General features: G+C 39.6%; 1 protein-coding gene across 1 annotated transcript in view; it reads right to left on the bottom strand.

Annotated features, from left to right (window-relative positions):
- The window catches only part of LOC101860626 (protein MTSS 2), a gene marked incomplete in the record, with an annotated part of 117,976 nt that overhangs the window by 10,320 nt on the left and 83,859 nt on the right, over positions 1–23,797 (bottom strand). Inside the window, 8 exon segments of the mRNA XM_035973469.1 lie at positions 2,416–2,668; positions 9,073–9,297; positions 11,865–11,992; positions 12,296–12,484; positions 13,039–13,222; positions 16,793–16,906; positions 20,961–21,104; positions 22,624–22,782. Of these exon segments, the coding sequence (XP_035829362.1) occupies positions 2,416–2,668; positions 9,073–9,297; positions 11,865–11,992; positions 12,296–12,484; positions 13,039–13,222; positions 16,793–16,906; positions 20,961–21,104; positions 22,624–22,782 (1,396 nt within the window).

Here is a 23,797-nt window from a genome sequence, read left to right as displayed (position 1 = left end):
GTGCCCATGCTCCTCTGCCTACACAATTTCAGTGGACAACAGGTCCACCTATGTTATCTCTTACCCTCACTACTTTGTTTTAGTAATCGTTTTACGGAGCTTGCAACACAATGAGGTCGTATAAGTGGCGAAGTGAAGAGTAACAAAAACAAAAAAGGAGGAGGAGAGATAAGAACAATAAACCTTTGATAGGAGAGAGGGAGCAGACCACACCAGAGCACCTGCCAACCACCCACTTACACTACTTTCGAGGACAACTGATCACTATTGATGGCACCCTTCTTGCGTCCATGCATCTTTTCTGAACTTCCATTATGTACCACACAAGGATGCTGAATGTCTGCTAGCATGTGTCCTCAGCATCACTTCTAAAACTTTCCGAATTGCAAATCAAATGGTCATCAAATCCCCATGTTTAAGCAAAACTTTTACTGCTCTTGCAACACAATACGGTCATGTCAGTGTCAAAGTTTAGAGACGTTACAAGAGAGTAACAAATATAAAAAAGAAGTAGAAGAAATGAGGATGACAGATGTTTGATAGGAAAGAAGGAGTAAACAACATCAGAGCACCCACCAACCAACCATTCAATTCAATTCCCCCCAGCAGTGGAAACATTATTAAATGTAAAATTCTATGAAGCATCTTGGACATCTAGAAATAACAATTAAAGGGGCACTTATAACCATAACCAACGCCAAGCTTGGTATGAGTACGTATAGACTAAACAATGTGCTCTTACCACAGCATCAACAATATTTCCAACTCAAAAGTTTTTGGGTTGGTTGTTTTTTTTTCTTAAAACGTTTAACAGAAATATGAAACCCAACTTGTGAACATCACACAACAAAGACGAGTGAAGCTGTGAGAGAGGACAACATTCACTTGATGAGGAATGGGTGCTATCAACAATGACAATGGCCAAAAGAGTCACACATCAAGAAAACAAGTGAGGATGAACACAGCATGAAAACAGGGTCACAACAATGAGGCCACACCATAAGACACTGACGGTGAATATTCATGTGACAATGATAACATTGAGATCACAGGATGAAGTAAAGTGAAAATACCATCAGGGCATAGCGTAAAAGAATCACGGAGTAGTGATACCATTTCAGCAATCTGACAAATTCATATATCCCTGAGTAATCTGAATTCCACACATTCCCATGCCTTTGTACACTATGATGCTATGAATTTATATCTTTTTCTTACAAAAGTTTGTTATAGCAGACTGTCCATTATTTTTTCTGCAGGAAGATCTGTAAGAGTATGTTTCATCTACTCTTACTTTATAAATAAAGAAACAGAAAGCCATGCTTATAATTGACAGCATCACATTAGTGTAAAATTCATAGCATCATTGTCACGTCCAGACCTCTTATCTTTATAGGCGTTGAATATCAAAATAAGAGTACTGACAATGACAAGGAGGTCAAGCAACTGCAATCATGAAGGAGAGTTTTCTCCTCAGCCCAGGGGAACGTGTGTGGGGAGAGTTAGTAGAGGCATTAAACCCTAGAGTGTCCAAGCAGCCAGGGCTAGGATAAGGAAGCTTGTGAGAACAACGACATTCTAGCAGTCATTCTGCAGATGCATGGAGATCCTTCAGACAACACACAGCTAAATAGACACCACCGCATAATATAATAACTAGCCAAACCTAAATTATATAATGACTGTAAAAGGACCAAAATCGATGGACAAGATCTTATAAATGTAGCTCAGGGTCGCATTCCACACAGACCTATTGGAGCTTTTTGTGTGCACATGTCTAAATAACTTGATTTTTGAAAGATCGGCTTGGCTGGTTTTGCCTAAATTAGTATATATATTGAAATTAGATAATAATTATCTCTTCTCATCCGATGAAAGTATTGGTTTTATAGACCAATAAAATCCATATTAACACATTTTCAAATTCAAAAAGACGAATGGAAGGGTAAATGACAAAATGCTTTGCATGGTTTTCAACACAAACTCCGACACCTTCCTCTACAACTCCACAGGAAGTGAGACAGAAAAGAATTCTTTTAAAAAAAGCATATCCTAAAATAACTAGAATTTACATCACATTTCAGTGTGACCCTGCCTGTTCTTCCAAGGGGTCTCTTAGGACAGAACAGGCTCAAACTGACATTTTTTTGTTTTAGTTTCAGTAAGTCTTTTACGGCATTTGCAGCACAATAAGGTCATATAAGTGCAAAAGATTAGAGGTGTTACAAGAGAGTAACAAACACAAAAAAGAAGGAGGGGAGATAAAGAAGATAGACATTTGAGATAAGGTGATAAGAAAGAAGAAGCAAACCCCACCAGAGTACTACCCACTTAAGAAGCAAACCCCACCAGAGTACTACCCACTTAACTGACAATGACAGACTTACAACGCAACAAGTAACAACAGGTACCCACCTCCCGAGGCGATGGTGTCCTCTGAGCCTGCCGGCGTGCTGGCCATTGTGCCATAGCCTGAGGAGCAAGGGAGAGAACTCTTGCTGGTGTAGCTGTCTGTGTCGCAGACGGGCCCTGTGCTGTTGGCCGCTGCTGCTGTCTGCCCAGTGGTTGTGGCGTAGTTGTCCGTGTCATAGGCTGAGGTCAAGGCCGCAGTGCTTGCTTCCAGCTCTCGGATGGCTTTGGCCAGTTCAAGACTTGTGTTCTGCTGTATCTGTGGGAGACATAGAAGGTGTCAAGTTAGCACTCATTGGTTATTGGTCTCTCAAATGGAATGTGTGTGTTCATCAATTGAAGTAATCTCAACCTGAGACCGAAAAAAATACTCTCTCTCTTATTCACTCTCTGTAGTAGGTGCTTCCAACAACTTTACCAAATTTTCAAAGAAACCAACATCAACTTTCTCAACTTCCAATATCTTCTCATGCAACAAGCTTACACAGATTTTTTATTACAGAACCACGGAATCGCCCACAAATTTTGAGGTCTGGGATTGACCAATAGAAATTACACTCATAACTTTTAAAACCTGTACACCTGTCCCATTAGTAAAATGATTTAAGCATGTTTGCATTAGGGAAAAACTATTTATGAATCAAAAGTGGTTTCAGCTTGCGCTGTACTATGGAACCACAAGAAAAAATTTATAGATTCTTAAACAGCTGTTTTTCAGCTCCAAACATAATACATAATAACAACAGTTGAACCTGTGTAAGACGGCCCCGCATTTTGGAGAAGAAAAGTGGTTGTATAACTTGCTGTAGTAAGGCTAGTTAATTTTTTGTCTCCCTTTGAAGGGGGTGGGGGAGGTTTTAGTGGGATTTTTCATTATTAAGTTTTTTTTTCGTTTTTTTTAAATCTTAGTTTTGGGCAAGGTTAATACAAAAACGAAATGTGTCAGTCAAACAAGAAAGACTGAGTGTCGTAATAAAACAAACAAGTGGTTCGTCACCACTCAATGAACAAGCGACACTTCTGTGTCACGAGTTTTTGTTGACGTGTCCATTGTTATGAACTGGGTAAACAAAGACTGCTCATCTCACTTATGATTTGTGTCCGAGTTGTGGGCGGGGCTTATAGGTTATGACAGATCACAGGCTTCCCTCACCAGCAGCTGAACATTTATTGTTACCAATTGGTCAACTTCAGAAAAGATTGAAAGCTACCTAAGTAACATTCATTGGAGGGACTAATAAAAATGACAGGTGAATGGATTACGATGGCTCAACCACAGCATCAGGGGTCAATTTCATAATTTGTGACAAAGGGTCAGGAGATGAGAGATTTGTCTGGCCTTCTTAGACAGGTACTTTTGGTTGTCGGTTGATAAAGTATGATTGCCGCGACCATGTTGGACATGTGACCATCTAACACAATGAAATTATATTGAAAAAAACGCAGGGGGGGGTGTGGAAAGTGGCCAGTCGTACAGGTAGCCGTATTACACAGCTGGCCGTCATGGCAGGTTCAACTGTATTTGTGGGGAAAAATAACCTACATTGTTTTTTTAACCCATTAACTTTGTTCTCTCTTATATAGTAATATGATCGAGTATATTGATTGTACAGTAATGTAAAAAACTGTTGGGCTCTTATTAGAAGGGGTCAAACTAACTGGTCACAACACAACAACCAAAAGAAAGAATATAAACTATCTAATCAGATGTTCTATGCACTGCACACACCGTAATCGGTTTCTGAATAGTCTACTAAGGGAGCAGTCAAAAATACTATATTTGAAAAACCTACAGTTCTCCAAAAGTTGCTGACATACCACAGAAACAGAATCAATACAGTAATAGAGGCATTTCTGTGTCTGTAAATTGAGCACTCATCTCACATGCATCTTGAACAATAAACAAACAAAAGCTATCAACATATCTATCTTTGTCAGATTTCATCAAAACCTAGACGTATCCATCAAATTAAAATTAAAATATTTTTGAAAAGTGAGAGCTGCTTAAACACTCTTGAACATTCTACCGGATCTTGTGTACAGCTGGAACAAGGAAACAATCTTAAACAAATGGGGAAAGAGAAGCAGTAGGTCAAGCTCGAGAAAAAAAAAAGGGGGGGGTATCAACCATCACCTAAACCATCACAACAGAAAAGGAGAGGGGCAAGGAATGGGAATAAGGAGCAAGAATAAGCCTTCGGATTGTAAAAGGACAAATTTTTCAGATTTCCGTTAATCCTCTGAACCAACTTTCTTTGCTAACAATTGGGCCTTCAATACTTACTCTCTGCAATACATAAAATGAAAATACCAAGAAAAGAAAATTCAAAGAGTGCCAATGAAACAAACTAAGAATGAACAAGATTTCTCTCCCAACCCCTTATTCACTTTAAAATCATTACAAATTCTGATCTGAAACAGCACGAACTCATTGTCATCAGTAAAAGAACCAACCTCATTGAATACATTTTTTTAAGGAAAACCATGAGAACAATAACATGTTTTGTGTGGACCAAAAAAGACAGACAAGACTGATGTGAACATCTCAAAAACAGAAGACACAGACAGTACTTTAAAAGACACAACTATTTCTTAGAATGTAAATCACTGTCAGCAACACATTCATTTCGTAAGCACACAAACACGTTCACAATCAACCACACAAAAACAGACATGTTGCAAAATCATAGAGTTAGTTGTAACTAAATACTGTATATCATGATCATCGCAAATAGGCTGCATATCTGAACAAGTGTTGATGCCAAAATTTTTGTATAAATTATAAGTCCATTATAAGATGCACCAATTTGTTTTCATTGCAAAAAGCATAGGTTTGTTCCATCGGCTTAACATGCAAGAACACTGAAAAGTTTCCTATGGCCTATAGTCTTTACATTTACTGTTTCGTTGCCTGTACAATCTACTGTGGAATGGCCTGTCAAAAGTGCAAACGCTTTATGTAAATCAACAATGATTACCTGACCCGCAGAGCTTGTTCCCTTTGTCAGCCCCCTTTCATTTTTTGGGGGAAGGGGGGGGAGGGGGGGTGTTGTTGTCTAATATTGCTGTCTCATGGGAAAGATGCAGGGTAACTTTGAAGCCCAGATTTTTGTGTAAATAGTTGAGTCCTATTCGCGATGATATAAGGTATGCCATACTACAGTATCTCATTCAGGCCATTCAAAAAAAAGTCACAAAATATTTTTTTAAACCTGAGATCAAACTACTATGAACATCCAAAATGTACTGTAACTGCTACTTGGTCATTGAACAAAAACCAAACATGCAAGGAAAAGTAAATGCCCCAAAATAAGAGTTGAAAAAAAGGAAACATGACAATCCCAGATTGGATGGAGCCAAAACACCTTTGGAAGCATGGAAACAGTTTATATTTTTAGTTTTACAAAGATACTGATATCGATATCAAAAGAATACATGAAGAGTTCCTTCCTATTTCTTTGTTTCCCACGAGATTTCATTCCACTCCTTTACTCCTAGAAAGTGTACTGAATTAAAAGTTCTGCCTAGACAAAATAAATACTGGAGCTGTAAACAGAAGTTTACAATTTGAAATATTAAAAAGAACTTTTGGGTACATTTTCAAGGAAGTGAAATAACAAAAAAACAAGCATAAATTAATACTGTGAGGCTGAAAAGTGAATAAGTATAATAAGTATCTTTTTCTTGATTAGGACAAATAACAATTTGATGACTTGGTTAACAAGAAGCATGAATACTAATAAACTTTCTCTTCTTTAGGAACAGAAACTCATAGGCTATATTTTACTTGACAGACACCACTGATTTGCTTTGACAACATTGCCACAAAGCAGGAAATGCAGCAAATATAAACCAAACAATCCAAGTAATCTAAGACAAAATAATAATAAAAGACGGACAAAATGTTAATTCTTTCTTTACAACTTGGGGCGGTTGGGGGGGGGGGGGATGTGCCGCCAAAACTGATAATCAGGGCAAGTCATGGCATCCACCTTAGAATTGTATTTTTGTACCCAGTAATTTCCCCTTGGCTCAATGAACAAACTGATGTAAGGAAAGTAATGATAGAGGAGTCTAGCTAGCTCAGAATATGTGCCTTTTCCTTACATCTACCCACTCCACATAAACGCCAAATGGCAAATCTGATTGCCCAAACTGAACAGAGAGGTGAATTAAGCCATTTTGGGAAAGCCAAGAGGGAGAAGCCAAGAGCAACAGCAATGGAATTTCCACAACAAAACAAAACTTAACTTTATCACCTTTTTTCATAGATAATAGTTACAAAACCTCTTCCTTTAGACATAAAACTAAAACAATTTGATTCTCGTAAACTGAAAACATAAGTATATCATATGAAATCATTTTTTTTTTCATGCCATTTAAATGTCAGTCTTTTTACCCAACATTCAATTATGACAAACAGGCAGAAAAAAGCTTTCCACATGATGTGAACAAAGCTTTTCTGATGCTACAATTGCTAGCTTGGAATTAGTTGGCAGGAAACAGACTACAAGTTTGTAAATCATCCAATCATGCAAGAAAATTACATGAAGCTGCAGCAAGCACCTAGGACACCTCTGTGATTGGCCAAAATACTAAAGGCGTATTTCCGCCATCTATTTTTGTAATCTTCCGGGGTTTCCCCCTAGATTTTTGGGTTTCCCTCGCCAGTAACTGACTAGATGTCGCCGTGTTTGGGGTTTTCTTTTCTTTTGTATTAATTTATGCTATCTTTTATAAACAATCTCAGCAATTCTCAATCCATAAATTTACCTTCTCCTCACACACACACACACACACACACACAAGCACGGGCGCACACATACACACACACACACAAGCACGGGCGCACACACACACACCCACACATGTACACACACGCGTGCGCACACACACACACCCACACATGTACACACACGCGTGCGCACACGCACACGCACACACACACACACACACACACGCACACGCACACACACACACACACACACACACACACACACACACACACACACACAGCCCACGCAGTTGGCGACGAAACCTAGTGACATAGCCCATTGCACCAACTGTCGAGGAAAGCCGGAAGACAACAAAAAAAGATGGTGGTAATATATCATCTATATTTGGGCCAATCACAGAGGTGTGCTAGGCGCTCGCTGCAGCTTCATGTAAGAAAATTAGAGCAGGTAGACAAAGCTTTAGCATAAAATAGCTAGAAATTTTTCCCTTGAAGATAGATTTAGTTCGGAAATCATGTCTAGCTAATAACATTATCAAGCATGCAGCAAGGTATCATCATGCACAGAATATTGCAAGAACATTTAAGTTATACAAATATTTTCAGTTAGAACGAAGGAATTCAACCCCACAGCACCACTTGAACACATGCAAGAATGCACATTGGAACCTGTGATCTAAAGTATAAACACCTAATGTACCATGACATCAAAATGGTAATCTCTAGAATATTTCTGCAAAGGACCCTCGCTTCGCTTCTTCCGCGTGGACCAGAACACTTAAGCATATCTAAAAGGAACTCGTCACATGAACAGCAGACCTACATTTAATACACAGAAAGTTGGGGCCCCAGCCTGCCAAGTGACAGGGTACGTATTTATCTGAGCCAACAGCGGGCACATACAAATGGGGACGCCCAGAGCACTTAACAATATCTATGATGCTTGCTGTCAAAATTCAACGAAATTCCCAAACCTCCTAATCTCAGGTCATTCATTACTTCACTTGTAGCATGGGTTGCCATCTCAGTTACATGTAAGGGCAAGTTTTGTTTTATTTTGAGTTTATAACCTAGACAGTGGGAGAATGCTTGCCATTTGGGGGAGGGAGGGAGGGAGGGAGGGAGAGAGAGAGAGAGAGAGAGAGAGAGAGAGAGAGAGAGAGAGAGAGAGAGAGAGAGAGAGAGAGAGAGAGAGAGACAGACAGACAGACAGACAGACAGACAGACAGACAGACAGACAGACAGACAGACAGACAGACAGAGAGAAGGAGAGGGAGAGAGAGAGAAATACAGACAGACTGATTTGTTGGGAGACAGGGGGTAAGCATTTTGTTCCTTTTCGGTAGCTAATGAAGTACTGACAAGTCTTGAACAAATTTTTAAAATTATTATTACTACTGTCAATACCATTATTGTTGCCGTTAGCTGTGCATAAGGACCCCCAATCCCCCACAAGTAAAGTGCATTTTAGCAGTGATCAGCATAAAAGGGTAAGCAAAAGTCATAGCAAATGGGAAGTGGCAAGCGCTGTGAGGTTAATACGCAATTAGCAAACCATGCACAAGAAAGGAAAGGAAAGGAAAGATAAGAAAACGTTAGCAAATTAAATAAAACCCAAGCATCTGCTTTGTGGTGTTTATTGCATGCCAGCTAGGACAGGTCAATGCAAGAATGGGAAGGAACTGCTGATAAGCCAGACATTATTGTTGTGGTTATCAGGGTGAATGCAATCAGTATGTTCCGATGCCTCTCTGGTGTCTTTCATCCTCAGTCATTTCTGCTTTGTGTTAACCTTTACTGATAGGAAATGGTACTAGGAGTGGGAGAGAGTGCACTGATGGTAGTGGACATTGGTAGTGAAGGTGGTGATGGTAGTGGTAGTGGTAGTGGTAGAGGTGGTGGTGGTGGTAGTATCAGCGCTGTCTTGCCTTGGGCTTGGTGACCAGCACCAAATCGTCCGCAGATACTTCGCCCGCCTCAGCGTGACCTCCGACCTGAGGGTCATCCAAGCTGGAGCGAGGAGTCACCTCCTCACTAGTGTCTGAGGCGATAGGCTCATCCTCCACATTGAGCGACGCCGTGCACAGGTCCATCTGCTCGATGGCCGTTTGGAGATCCATCATGCCCTTTGGTGACTTGAGCAGTTGTTCCCCCTGCTTGCACAGCAAAGAGTCAGGAGAGAGACACAGAGCGATAAGAGTCCAGACCAAGCAGAACAGAACATGAAGAATACAACACACACCGAGAGAACATGGGTGTCGAGCTGAAAAAAAAAACTACCCTTGAGCCTGTGGCAAGCATATGAAACTCACACCAGGCACTGAAGAAGATGGTGTGGAAGAAGAAAATTAGACAGGGCTGAGAAAGAAAAACTGATGGTAGTTAGAGGCAAAGATGGATGATGCACACAAAAAACTCGCATAGCAACCCAAACTGAAAGCAGTAGGATATGGTTAAAAATTTGAAGAAAAAAAATAATAAATGTACAGTAGTCTCTGCCTAAGATCCTAGAGCTTGAGAGTAAAGAAAATACAGGATCTTAAGCAAGCCGGATCTTTGTCAATTCATTAGAAGAATCCACAGTGACTCATATTCAGGCCTACAACCAATAAAATTATCTCCCCTTACTCTGAGACAAACTGTCGTGACCCCTGGGTGGGTTTATCACTTATGGCAAGCAAAGAAAGGTAAACTGTGATGACCAATTACAATGGCATGAGGCATGCTACTTTCCCTTATCCAATCACGAGTCTCAGGATCTACTTTGAATGCATTGCTCTTCATCATAACTTCTCAAACATTCAAAGCTTTCATCTCTGACCAAGTTTCCCACTCTTGCCGTAATGTACCATTGTGTTGTGGCCACACCAATTAAAATCCAGCCTGTCTAGAAAAGTATGGCAAAGAGATGAAGGACAACTGCGATGGCCAGGGAAACAAAAGCTGACCAATTCAGTTCGCTATGATCCCGTCTGACGCGGCTTTGTAGGCCCTAAGCCCTACCCATCCAATGCATGATGTAGCAAGCCAAGACGATAGGCTAATATACAAGCGTGATGTTCGGGGAATCCAAACGAGTCAATGAGTTCACACCTGAATGTAATCCCATCTGAGGCAAACACCATACCAATTCATCAAGATTTACAACAGAGATGTGATAGCATTCACAACAGTAGATGATGATCTAAGATAAACAGGCAGTTCAACGATAAAAATTTTTCAATGATTGGTTGATCAACTATTCTTGCCCAGGTTTTTGTTCTGTAAATTATGATCTGAAACTGAAACATTAGTCTATCAGATCAGGATCTAAGGGGTGACTTTTGTGTAATAAAAATGTTTTCTTTTCTTAAAACAGTCAGATCCTAAGCAAATTGGGATCATAAGAGGTGGGATCTTATGCAGAGACTACTATATAAAAGCTTTAATACTCATGTGATGCTATTCAAAACAAAACAAATGCACAAAAAGTATTTTCTGTTTGTTTGAGTAAAGAGAAGCACATCAACATTACAGCCATTCCGTTCAAGGAAAAAAGTAGGATAGACAGACAGAGAAACAATAGAGGAAGAGAAGAGAAATAGAACCTACCAGTAGCACCCTCCATGAGAAGAAAAAAAATCTCCACAACTACACAACTATAAAAGGATGTAGACAAATAGAACTACCTCATGGGTAGCCGAAAATCCAAATTTTCAACTGATTCACTTTAGATTGGCTTACAACATTTGTCTCTCCTTCTTCTCCCAATCTCCTCCCTTCATGCTCCTAACATTCTCATCAGAAACTGCCCTTTCCGTTTCCACTTTTCCTAAAACAACAAAACAAAAAAGCGCTTAAAATGTTCTGTTTGAAAGTGCCTCGCACACCAAGCAAGTCTACTGATGGCCCCTACAACCTAGCCAAGTGTTCTGAAGAGATGGCAAATGGTTACAGAATGTGCCTGAAGACATGGATGTTCCAATTTATGTGAAGTCTGAAGCAAAAATAATGTTTGAAAAAAAAAAAAAAATAGGAGTGGGTATATCACATTAAAACAAAAAAACCACACACACTTTGCAGATGCTGTTAAACATATCCAAGAGAAACACAAAAGACATCTTTCAAGCAGCTGAATAATGCACAAGAAAATGTTTTTATTGCACAATGTTAGACAACGATACATCCTGACAGCAATATCCCAAACATGAAGCAAAGCTTTGAAATGAAACATGAATTACATGACATTTTGAGGGACTGGAAGTTGGAAAACTTGCTGAAGGTAACTGGCACAAGAACAGATGATAACACCCATCATTCATTTCTCAGAAGACATAGTTCTACAGAGATCATATGAAAAACAAACAACAAACAAATAAGAAAGCAAGTAAGATACGGTATATGCATGGAATTGAGGGTGTGTGTGTGTGTGTGTGTGTGTGTGTGTGTGTGTGTGTGTGTGTGTGTGTGTGTGAGTGAGTGTGTGTGGATGGGGGGGGAAAGTTACTAAAAAGAGCGGATTTATTAATATCACTGCAGTCTTTCTCTTGCCACAAAATGACAAACTGGACAAAACACAGACAGCGTTTTATGAAAAAAGAAAGACATAGAAACAGTTGACGAGGAAATCAAAAGTTCTAAATAAAAACAAAAACAAATGGCATTAGAGAGAGAGCCACATAGAAGAACAAGGTCACTCCTTCTAAATAAAAGCATATTTTCCAGTTCACGGTCGATTTACCTGAGTGATGGACACGCTGGCCGGTGTGGTGGGCGTGGTCGGTTCACCATCATCAGGGGAGGACGGGTCAGACGACTGGCCATTCTTGCCCGACAGCTCCGCCATGTTGGCATAGATGGGCTGGGCACCTGGGAGAGGACATCAGGAATCATTGGTCAAATCTCTAAACACAAAAAAGGCAGCATGACCCTTTCTCAGCGGGCCAAGCCCCCTTACACTTCTTAACTTTTTCATCACCTCCCTTCTCCAAACCATCTCTCTGTACCTTTTCCAGCTTCCTCGAGCACCTTTTCCTCCTCCTCCCTTTGTCCACTTCATCCTCTTTCTCCCAGTTATTCCTTGATCTCCTCCATCCTTCCTTTCCAGCACAACTTATTCAAAACAGATTCAGAGCTTCACGTACCACAATCTTGTTCTAGTATGAACCATACCTGGGGGTAACATGGGAGGAGCCACAGCCTTGACCTTGGGCTTAGGGCAGTGTGGGGGCAGCACAGGCTGCAGCTTGCTGATGGTGGCCGAGGGGCGACCTCCGCTGCTGGTCTGGCTCTGGGACCGCAGGGTCTTGGGTCGCATCTCTACACCTTCCTGGGGCGGCTCAAACATGTCTGGCTTCAAGGCTGAGAAGAATAGATGAATAGAGTTAAGTAAATGGTCGCTGCCAGTCGAAATGACAGTAAACACAAAGTTAGGGATAACGGCCATGAAAAAAGACGGCGGAGAAGATACACTTTACACATGAGTGGCCACAAACCTTCTAAGAATGGGATTAATGCTGACAATTCAAAGGTAGGGATACTTCAAGAGGGTTGTCTTTCTTTTAGCAAAACCAGTACTGTATACTGTACACCTGAAAGAATTTTTCTTTACCAAAAATACTATGTTAGACTTTGAACATATCTACAGTAAAACCTTGTTATACCGCTTACTTCGAGACAAGCATAAAGTTGGCGGTACAACAGAACTGATGGTACAGCAGGACTGTAGGTATAATTGGATTGCCATCTTGACAAGTCATAAACTGGTAGAGAACGTGAATAACACAACAATATCTTAAAAATTGTGGATTTGCCCATTTATAGAACTACATCAACAATTCTCTTTCTGCATCTCTAATAAAGGATTCGCAAGACCCATCCCATATACAATAATCTTAGCCCAAAAGCTATCTCACCTGGTCTGGTGTGTCCTTTCTCATAGGCAGAGCTGATGGTGTGTGGACGTGCTGGGTCTGTGCGTGGGGTTCCTGGCAGGTTGGGCCAGTTGTTCCATGTGGAACTGGCACTGGGCGTGTTGTCCGAGGGAGTGGTTGGGGTGGAGTCGCAGTCACCCTCATCACGCTCCTGGGTAGTAGAAGTCTGGGAGTGGATGCAGAATGAGATAAAAGAATATGCAACCTCAGGTGTCATCGTAAAGAACTCTACTCTGTAGTAAATAAGGGATATGAGCTTGTCATTTCCTGAGTAAAATTCGGACATAACTTTAACCCAAAAAAAAACTATGTATCTGTCAATGAAAGGTGGCAAGATTTGGAGATGATGAATTTTTAAAAAATCAAAACAAAGCCAAGCCAGACCATATGCCGGCCATTTGGACGCTTACAACCAACAAACTACAGGGGTCTATTTCCCATTTAAGGAAAACTAATCTAAAGTTCTTTCTACAGCAAAAGTCTACATTTTTCCCTCCTACGACTTTTCCAATATTTTTCCAAGTACCCAAATCTCTCTCTCTCTCTCTCCCTCTCCCTCTCCCTCTCCCTCTCCCTCTCCCTCTCCCTCTCCCTCTCTCTCTCTCTCTCTCTCTCTCTCTCTCTCTCTCTCTCTCTCTCTCTCTCTCTCCCTCCCTCCCTCTCTCTCTAATGATATATTTAGCATCAGCTGAAGGAATCAGCACTTGTAATATAAGCCCAAACGATCTGCATGAAATGCTCTACTTCTACCCAAAAAAAATTAAAGGTGAACACGCCAGGGTATTGGTCATGAAAAAAAGTACAATAAATTGAATGATCTACCCAAGACAGAGACTTACCCTTATCTCAGAACTAGGTTATAAAAAAGAAACTATTTTTTAAAAGCTATCTCTAAAAACATAAAAATACCACTGAAACACTGTAAATGTCCCTAAAAATGAAATCAGTTCCTCTATAAAAATGAGCTAATAGAAGATCAATGGAAAGAAACAGTACAGACAGCTCACTCATCTCTGCTATACGGAAAGTTAAGAAAATGTTCTGGGATAAACCCCCCTTGTTTCTCATGAACATGACATCAAAGTCAAACTACCTCAGATTTACCAATGAATAATACCTAAAAACGCTTCAAAAACATGCAGCATTCAGCTGAATCTATCACGACACCTTTTTCAAAATCAGAACTCGTAATTATAACCGTAGAAAATGTTATACACCCTATCGACACAGTCAATTTCCTTAGGAGGCAAGCTACATTGACTCTTTCTCTTCATACCAAACCAAGTTTTGAGGGACATCGTAGGAATACAGAGAGGCTTTAAAATACCCTTTGTTGAGAAAATCGACCTCAGGTCTTTTGAATGCTAGGGAAATAGCCAAGCCATTCCATTACAAATGTCTGAACAAGGAGCCCACAAGTACAACTATCTCAACAGCTAACTGAGTTGTATGCTCCAAACAAAAATTAAACACCATGTCTTATATATTCTGCATTCAGCACACATATTCGTAATTTTAAAGTTAATAAGACAACTGTTCGAAAATGAACTCGACGTAAGGCCAACTGAACATTCCACAATGTTCTGTGTGTAGTTTTGAGATATGATTTAAAGGCATAAAAAGTTATGTAGGGTCGTGTGAGACCACTGGCCCCCAAGGCTGCAAGAAGGACTATCAGATTGAGCACAATGGCACCCAGGATCTATTTTCTTTCCTAGATAATGTCAAGTTCAATGTTTTATGTGGTATTAGAAAATTCTGGGGTTTCTTTCACACAGGAAAAAAAATTAAAAGATAAAATGCTATTCTGTACTATTTTCAAGCGTCTTTTCATTTAAGTTGTAAAGAACAAAAGAAAACATTTTTTTATTAACAGCTGTTTGTTGATAATTATAATCAAAACCAGATAGTTTACAAACGAGACATTTCCCCCATTAAAAATTTTCCAAGTACCAAATGAGACCTCACAATCAAGAATCATGCCTGTCGCTTGTGTCATCAGGCTGTTTTGGTTTCCCAAAATTCAGGTTTCTAATGTGTATGTGTTTTTGTTTATGTGAAGGTGATAGAAAGAGGCACGAAAGAGAGAGAGACAGAAAGATAGAGAGGGAAAGGGAGAGAAATAGAGACAGGGCAAACGTCCAGTATGTGTTGTAGAGGGAACCACATTACCACCAGATGCATAGGGAGGCACGCTACATGGATGCCAGTCTCAGTGAGAGAAAATAACCATGCTTTTATATTAACACCAAGCCAAAGGACATCATTTGCAAACTTTGTCCGCTATAAGAATGTTTTTCAAAAGTACTTTGTGCAAAGGACACTTCAAATACCCACATTTTCTTGTCTTGCACCCCTTTCCTAATTTGGGCAGAGTGAGCATGCTTCGACATGCCTCGATTTTCCTGTTTTATTCCTCTCTTCCCAACTTGGGCAAAGTGACCATGCTAGACATCACATCAAAAGTTCCAGGCAAACTTTAGATCAGCATGCTACAAGCCAAATCAACAAGATTCGATACTGCAAGCAAAGCCATTCGTTTAAGCAGCTTGACTGAGCTTCAGAAAATAATACCTAATTAACACTAATACATAAAGTCTGTCTGGAAACGAGCTCAACTAAATACAGGTAGAAGCGGGAAGAATGATAAGGATAGTCAGACAGTTTGTGCTAGTGAGTGAAGACGACTTGATGACTTTGTTACTCTCAAACCTGCCCACTGTGGAGTAGTAGACACACTATGATTAGCCCTGTGAGGTTATAGGTAGGTACAAATCCAGAGTCTAGTACTAAATATTTTCTCATCTTCCTAAAAACATTTCCTCTCAGCCCAAAGTACAGACAGGTAGAAAGTGACCTGCCTTCAAAATGACCTATGAACAGAGTGAAAGGTTGATGGCAATAACGAAAATTCTGTGATGAAACCCATCATGAACGCAAGCATGGGAAATACAACACAATTTCTCCCCTCAAAATCTCAACCAAACGTGAATCTGACAAAATATTGTGAGTAAAAACTAAAGAGTCAACTGAATCTGAAGTACACCAATAACAAAGAAAGCTTTCCGATAAAGCAAAGGTACAAGGAGTTGATGGGGAACAGGGGAAAGAGCGGCAGAGCAATGCATGCAAGCAGAGCAGTACATAAGCTGATGGGAGGGTGGAAGGCCAGGTCAAAAGTAATGCAGTGACGTTTATCAATATGCGGCTCCAGTAGACAATAATGTCCACTTTTGCTCCAATGCCTTACTTTCCTCTCCATTCACTAGCATCGAGATAGGCGAGGGTAACACAACACTCACTTACTCAATTCACATTGGGAAAGGAGTTTGAGCATTACAGTTATCTCTAACCGCATTAAAACAGGTATTTTCTCATGAAAGAAAGAGAAAGCTTTTCACAACAATTCAACTTCAAGGACAACAATAAATTTCTACTAACAAAAATAATGTCGTTAAATTTGACGCTTTTGCTTTGAGTCTGACAATTACAATACCTAAAGCTTTTTTCTGCTTCAAAATAAAATGGGCCAATAAGCATCTCTCACATTACCAAAAATAGCAATATCTTGCGACTTTAGGAGTAAATTTAGGGGTCTTTTAAAATTGAAAGTAGTACAAATAAAAAATAACGACAAAGACTTTGTTGCTATTACTGATTACAAAACAAGGATCTGTACGGTCCAGATCTCAAGTGAGAGAGGCAGGCCTGCGTGGGACCAGCGTCAATGGCGTACCTGGTAGAGGCTGAGGGACTGTGGAGTGTTAGGGCGTAGAAACAGGGTGTCTTGGGACGTGAACCCCGAGTCCTGGGAACTGACGCTGGTCAAGCGGATGGCACCCACCAGAGGCTGCTTGACGATGGAAGGGAAGGAGGTGTGGGAGGGAGGGAGTGATGGAAAGAGGGACAGTGGAAGGGAGTGGTCAATGTGGAAAGTGCAGAGTTGGGCAGGGCATAAGATGGGTGTGACCAGATGTGAATAGGATAAAAAAAGTGGGGTGAAGGAGGGGAACAAGAGGGGGAGGTAGGGAGTGGCATTGATGTGATTGGTTGACGTGTAAGAGATGATGCCAGTGAGGAAGGTACCAATAAAAGTGAGAAAATGTGGGGTAGTGTGTATGCAAGAGTGTGGGTCCATACATTCCGATGTGTGTGAGAGAGTTCGCACATTTGCATTTGTGAGTGTATATTAATGGATGAGTGTATGTGTCAAGTGTTTGAATGCACATGAGCATAAGGAAGTGTATGAGTGTGCGAATGTGTGGAGGTAAATGTAATTAGAGAGGGGGTGACACAGTTGTATGTTCATTTTGTAAAAAGTAAGAAGGCAGGGGTTTGAGAGATAAAGAACAAAGATGGGGAGGGACGGGAAAAGATAATGTGAAACGTAAGAAATAATTAAATTGATGGACACCAATGAAAGAATGCAATAGATATAGACAATGAAATGGGACTACTTGGCAGCATTACATTTGCTAGGAAAGATACTTCAAAATTTCTGTTAATGTTGTTAATAATATGTATAATTGTTATGAGCGAACCTCAGTTATACTTCATGTAATGACCTGAGAGTCTGCGAAGCAAGAGTTTAACGAGATATTTCTGCACTTTAAGGAGTAACCAGATCAGCAAATACTTCTGGAGACACACAACAGTGCATGTATTGACTCAATGCCTACTTACTGTATACATAAATCAAGCAACCAACCAAGGATTTTTTGGGGGTTTGTTAATGATCCATAAGGGAATGCACTCTCATCTACAATCCTCAAACACATTTGCATTTTTTGGTTATCGTAATTTAATTGGAAAGCATTTCATATAAACAGTTTGGAAATAAACACTTGTGGCAAAAATGATATTACGCATGTAAAATATAATAGTAATAAAATCATTATGTGATCATTTTTCCCTGAAATTAAAAGAAACTTTTAACAGCTGCTCCATAGTTATGTACGATGGATTATTCAGAGTAAAGGATAGAGAAATTTCATTTTAAAAAGAACAATAATCTCATAAAGGAAAGTCCCAAATCCCATTACAACTGATAAAAGATACAATAAAAATAAGAATAGATAGGCATTGAGTCAAATAGCATACAATTGGGGGAAACTATCTGTGTCCATATTCATTGCCTTCACTCAACAGATAAAACACAATGAACTATGATCAAAATAAAATGAATCCAATCATAAACAAAATCATAATCATTACAGAAAGTAAATATTATTAGTTGTGTACAATAAAGTTTCAACAGAAAAAGAGAATGAACTGATCTGAATAAATACGAAAAAAGCTGTACACAAGTTATTTGTAGCAACAACATAAAGTTGAGCAATTCCAAGAAAGAAGAGTACACCATACAGCTTGTGGAGCTCACAAGACAGGGAGACGGTACAGTGAGTGACAGAACATGACACACTCACGTCCATAGCTTCATGCTTGCTCATTCAAACATTGAAAATCTCACAGAGAAAGAACCACCAAGGAATATGAAAGATAAAAATACAATACTTAGGCCTGAATGGTACATTTACTTTTACTATGTGCAGACTATCTAACCTATACTGTGATAAATACACTGGTCCAAAAAGTATGAAAGGAAACACTGCTAGATAAACAAAGACAAAGACAACAACGACAACAACAACAACAACAACAATAACAACATGCTATGATTATTAGAAGAAGTCCACTATTCCCTCAAAGCAAAAAGCTGAACCTGAAGCAATAGTGCGGAAAGTACACAATCTTTTCTCTTCTACACAGACCCCCAATTTTGTTGCAATCATTTTAAGCCTCCTTCAACAAAACATAAATTACATAAGAGGGGAGCTTCTTCGATTCAACTAGTCACAGTCAACCCAGACTTCCATAGACACATCCCACAAGAAGAGAGAAGATATCTCCTCAATTTAAAAAAAAATAAAACAAAGACATCCTGAACTGACCCAAAAGTTTCTAAAAATCCCAAACCACGGAGTATTCGTACACAAGAGACTTGTGACAGCAACAAAAGTGAAAATAGTTTGACAGTCCTCATATCAAAAAGAGCAAGACACAGGCTGGCATGCTGCACGGACCCCCAACACAAACATGCCAAGCGGTCCACCCACTCTGAGACAGCATGTCAACTTTGGGGACAGTTATTTTGGCCTAGAATAATAATTTATAATAATAAAAACGAAATTGGAATCTTGTTCCCTTCAATGACAAACTGTCAAATATATTTAACTTTGCTTGCCTTTGTGTTGACAGAGGCCACCATTCATTGGTACTAGACTAATCAAGTCCACCAGCTAGATGACACATAGAAATACAGGAGATTGTCAATATTTGATGATTTTTTGCTTGAAATGTGCATATGGCCCAACCTGAAACCCCAGTCTATTTTCCAATCTGAAAGACCTCACTGTGCAGACCCAACTAGTTGAATAAGTACGAACGTACAACGCCAAACTTCAGCTCAAGAGGCAATATAAGAAAAAGGACATTGATGAAGATGACATGAAGATGACATGAAGATGACATGATCTCTGAATTTAAAAAGAAAAACTGTGTCATGTTAACTCAATGCCTCTGTTCTGGTCTGGCAAAGGATGACTATATTTATAATTGTACACATAAAGTGAGGTCAAAATATTGTTGAGACCCATAGAATTTCTTTACTTATAATAACAATATTATCATAACATATGAGAAAAACATCAAAATTTTCACTTATTTTCTTTATCTATGGTATGGAGGAATTAATTTACTCTGAACCTCAAATTGTTACAGGAATGGACTCCCCAATATGCTGGTAAAAAAAAAAAAGAAATAAGACCACTGCCTTTACATCTTGACTGAGAATATCAAAATTTTTATCACAAAGAAAGCACTAGCACTTAACAGAATAATTCTCATCAAAGGTCTGGTCAAAGACATGCATCAGATGATAGTAAAAAGGTTGAAGATTGTTCAAGATAATACTCTTCCATGTGGATCTCTTGTGCAAGGAAAAAAAATTGTGGTCTCTCCATTTACATCTCATGAAAAAATACTGTCACGGATCATCGAAGGGACAACTATCACTAATAGTCAGATTTTCCAGCAGAGTACACAGGCATTGAATTCACACAACTCGTTCTTTTCATTTTTCAACAAACACCCATGCTCACTAGCAATGCACATGGTGCAAGCTTTCGTCTGCTTAGTGGCCGTATAAAGAAACGGACAACAAGCTATACAAATTTCCTCTACAGCAGGAACAAGAGTCACTGAAAGGAATAGTAGCCTGCGAACCCTAAGCAGGACAACTATCAAAATCAAGGACATTTTTTTTTACAAACAATATACAGACAACCCCTCCCCCTTCTTTTTGAGGGGGGGGGGCGTTATTTAAGTAATGCCCCCCCCCCCAAAAATAGAAAGGAAAAGGTTTTTCTTCTTTAATCCTTCAAAAAGGGTTGTCTCAAAATGGACTAGGACTCCCAATTCTTTTTTTTTTTCGACATTGAACAAGACCTAATGCCATTTCAACTGTGGAATTTAAAAACACTTTCCAGAATTCCCATGAGTATTACACTACTTAGTAGACACAAGTTTCTATGAATTTTCTCACTCGTTGTACAAATACCAAAGCTTATGGTGTTTCAGTTGATTTTTCTTAAAACTAGAAGGCCCTGGCTCATGTAACATTCAACAACCAACTATCACAATAGATAGCTACACGGCCCCTTGGAATTCATTTCCTCAAAGAATAATACAGAAACACTAGGAGAAAAAACAAACTTGAAACACGAAGAGAAGACCTACGGGTGAGAGACATTGATCAAGGGTTCCTAACGTACTGGTCAGTCCTGTGGATGAAAGGAGGGGTAGGACACACAAAGGGACTTGTGTGTGTGTTTGCTTGTGCGTACCTGTGAGGTGGTGCGTTTGTGCATGGTGTGGCTGGGCGAGTGTGACTTGGAGGAGCCACTGGAGCTGCTGTTAATACTGTTGATGCTGCACATACTCGACTTGCGAGAGCCCAGCGATGACGGGGAGCTGGGAGGAGAGTTCTGCTGGGGATGTTGGGCGAGAAGGGGGCCGGGTGGAAGATGGGTTTGAGGAGGATGAGAAGATGGATGAGGAAGAGAAGGTGGAGGAGGAGAATGGAGGAGCAGGACAAGAAAGAACAGAGGAAGGATAAGAAAAATGCAGGAGGAGAAGAAGTAAAAAGGATAAGGAACAGAGGAAGAGGAGTATAGAGAAGGAAAAAGGAGAAGGGGTGGAGAAGAAGGAAAGGATAAGGAAGACAAGAACAATAAGCAGGAAGAGGAGGTGGAGGAGGGGAAAGAGGAGGTGAAACAAAGAGAGAGAAATAAGCCACGATGTGCATGAAAAAGTGTATTGAGGATAGTGGAGTTGCAGAGAGAATATGGTGACCCATCACCAAGTTCAGTGAGGTTTGTGCAGAAGAAGAGGAAATGATTCAGACAGGGTTCGTTGACAGAGAGATGAAATATGAAAATTTTGAAAAGAAGAGAAATAAAAAGAGTAAGATGGGGACAGAAAGAGGATAAGAAAGGTGAGTAGGTGGGTGTTGGGGAGGGCAGAAGCAAAACATTCCATAAATGGCCAACATTAATGCAGTTACTTCAGTGCAAAACTTACCAACAGTAACTTATGATCCAAACCAAAAGACCTTCGTCAGCAATTAGTTAACTTTTTCTGTTCTGAATCAGAGCAAAGTTATACTCCCTATCATGGAGTTTTTAAAAATTCAAAGTTATTTCCAAGAAAAATACATTTCTCTCCACTTGAAATTATAAAAATTCACATTTGTAAAGTGCCTCTATTCTGTACTTTAGGATAAGGCATTCTTCAGTTGAGAACAAGAGTAATCGTATTCCAATCTTCAATACTTGAGATTTTTTTTAAGAAATTAAGTCAGCTTGAGAAGCAGAGGAGCATGAACAAACAACAACAATCATGGAGTACTGGGAAACAGCAAAAGGAACAGAAATACAAAAGCAGATTCTTATATTGAGCTTTCAACTGCAAATCGTTATAACCATGAATTGTTACTTCTTTTGCCTTGCATCATATACAAAAATCAATTTCATATCAGTTCTAAGCACTAAAAGTCAACTAAAACAATGTTCAATCAATGAAATTTTTTTTCTCTGAGACTAACTGACTCATTCTAAAGAGAAATCAATATTATAAAAGTAATTTTATTGTTATTATCATTGCATTGCTTCAGGGCACTAGTACAAATATCACCTCAAAAAAACCCAGATGCTAGCATTTATTCTTTTGAGTACTCAATCAAATTACATTGTTACATATATAAACAAATAGATATGACAAATGCCTTATGTGTACACTGTGTATGAAAAAACAATAATATAAAGGTTTACAATTACCAGTTGTTGAACCAAACGGAGCCAAAAAAAGTCAAAAAGCCTTCCTCCCTCTGTGACCTGAAAACCTTGAAGTACGAAACCCAGTGCAAGGGGAGTGTCCCAAAACCAAACCCAAGGGATGAGAAGTTTGTAAAAATATAAGTGCAGAAGGGAAAAAAATCCAATATCCTACCTGGTTGAAGTTCCAAGCAGAGTTGTCCACGCCCTTGAGGTCTACAATGACCTGCTCGCTGGAGGCTGGCAGCACAGAGGGCTCACTGGCCTGCATGCATAAGCTGTCCATGATCTCGTTGATGTGAGAGATCTCTGTCAGCAGCTTTACCTCGTTGTCCTTTGGGGGGGGGGGAGACATACAAAATATACATAAATTATGTGAACATGTGCAAATGTGTGGTGGGTGGGGGTTGATGGGACACACCCAAAATACACATATAAATGTGAACTCAAGTGAATCCTCCTTGTGCTATGGGGGGAGGGGGAGGAGGAGGGGTATAAAATATACATAAATATCAACATCATACGGGAATCCTCATTGTCTCTACACAGTTGGTGACATATTGGCAAGCCAAATGGTTCTTTCCTCTCGAGTTACATGGATTTGCTTGCAGTTAATAAAAAATTGTTGTCATCTCTTTCTGTTCCTGAGAATTCTGAGTAATATAATTATTCTTCTATATTCGTCAAGTTTAAATTATCCCTCTTTGCTAAATTTAAAACAAAGAGAAGTGGTATTATGGTTTGGTGTTGAACTACAAAATAGCAATTGAGACAAAAATACAGAATATTATAATGGAAGGACATTGTTGAACTGATGAGCAGATACAAACGATTTCAAATCAAACTGTTGATCCTGTCACCATTATAATGGCAGTTTTATTAATGGTGTCATTAATCTTTTTCATGTCGCCCTCAAGTTGCTTTTAGGACTTAATATCATCTGATAAGGATCTGTATCATTTTGTAATAATCCAATCAATCAATCAATCAATGTGGATATACAGCAATTTTTCACGGATATGTGGAGAACCCATTACTTATAGGATGATAAAGAATCCAACATAGATGACATCTAACGAGTACAGAAAATGTCGCCTGAGCATTACACCATTTTTAGCCTCAGCCAAATTGCTCAAATTTATTCAGTAAATAAGTGAAGAGTAGAAATCTGCACTTCTTTTTTTCAAAACTGGACAAAAGGATATTATGTCGCATTTTGCTTCGAAACTGTTCAATACACACGCACGTGCGCGCAAGCACGTGCACGCACACACACACACACACAAGCTCATACACACACACACACACACAAACATACTCTCTCTCTCTCTCTCTCTCTCTCTCTCTCT

Source organism: Aplysia californica, unplaced genomic scaffold, assembly GCF_000002075.1.
Source record: "Aplysia californica isolate F4 #8 unplaced genomic scaffold, AplCal3.0 scaffold00027, whole genome shotgun sequence".
In the NCBI taxonomy this organism is placed as follows: domain Eukaryota; kingdom Metazoa; phylum Mollusca; class Gastropoda; order Aplysiida; family Aplysiidae; genus Aplysia; species Aplysia californica.
The sequence above is the reverse complement of the archived record's forward strand: the minus strand, read 5'-3'. Positions and strand labels throughout refer to the sequence as shown.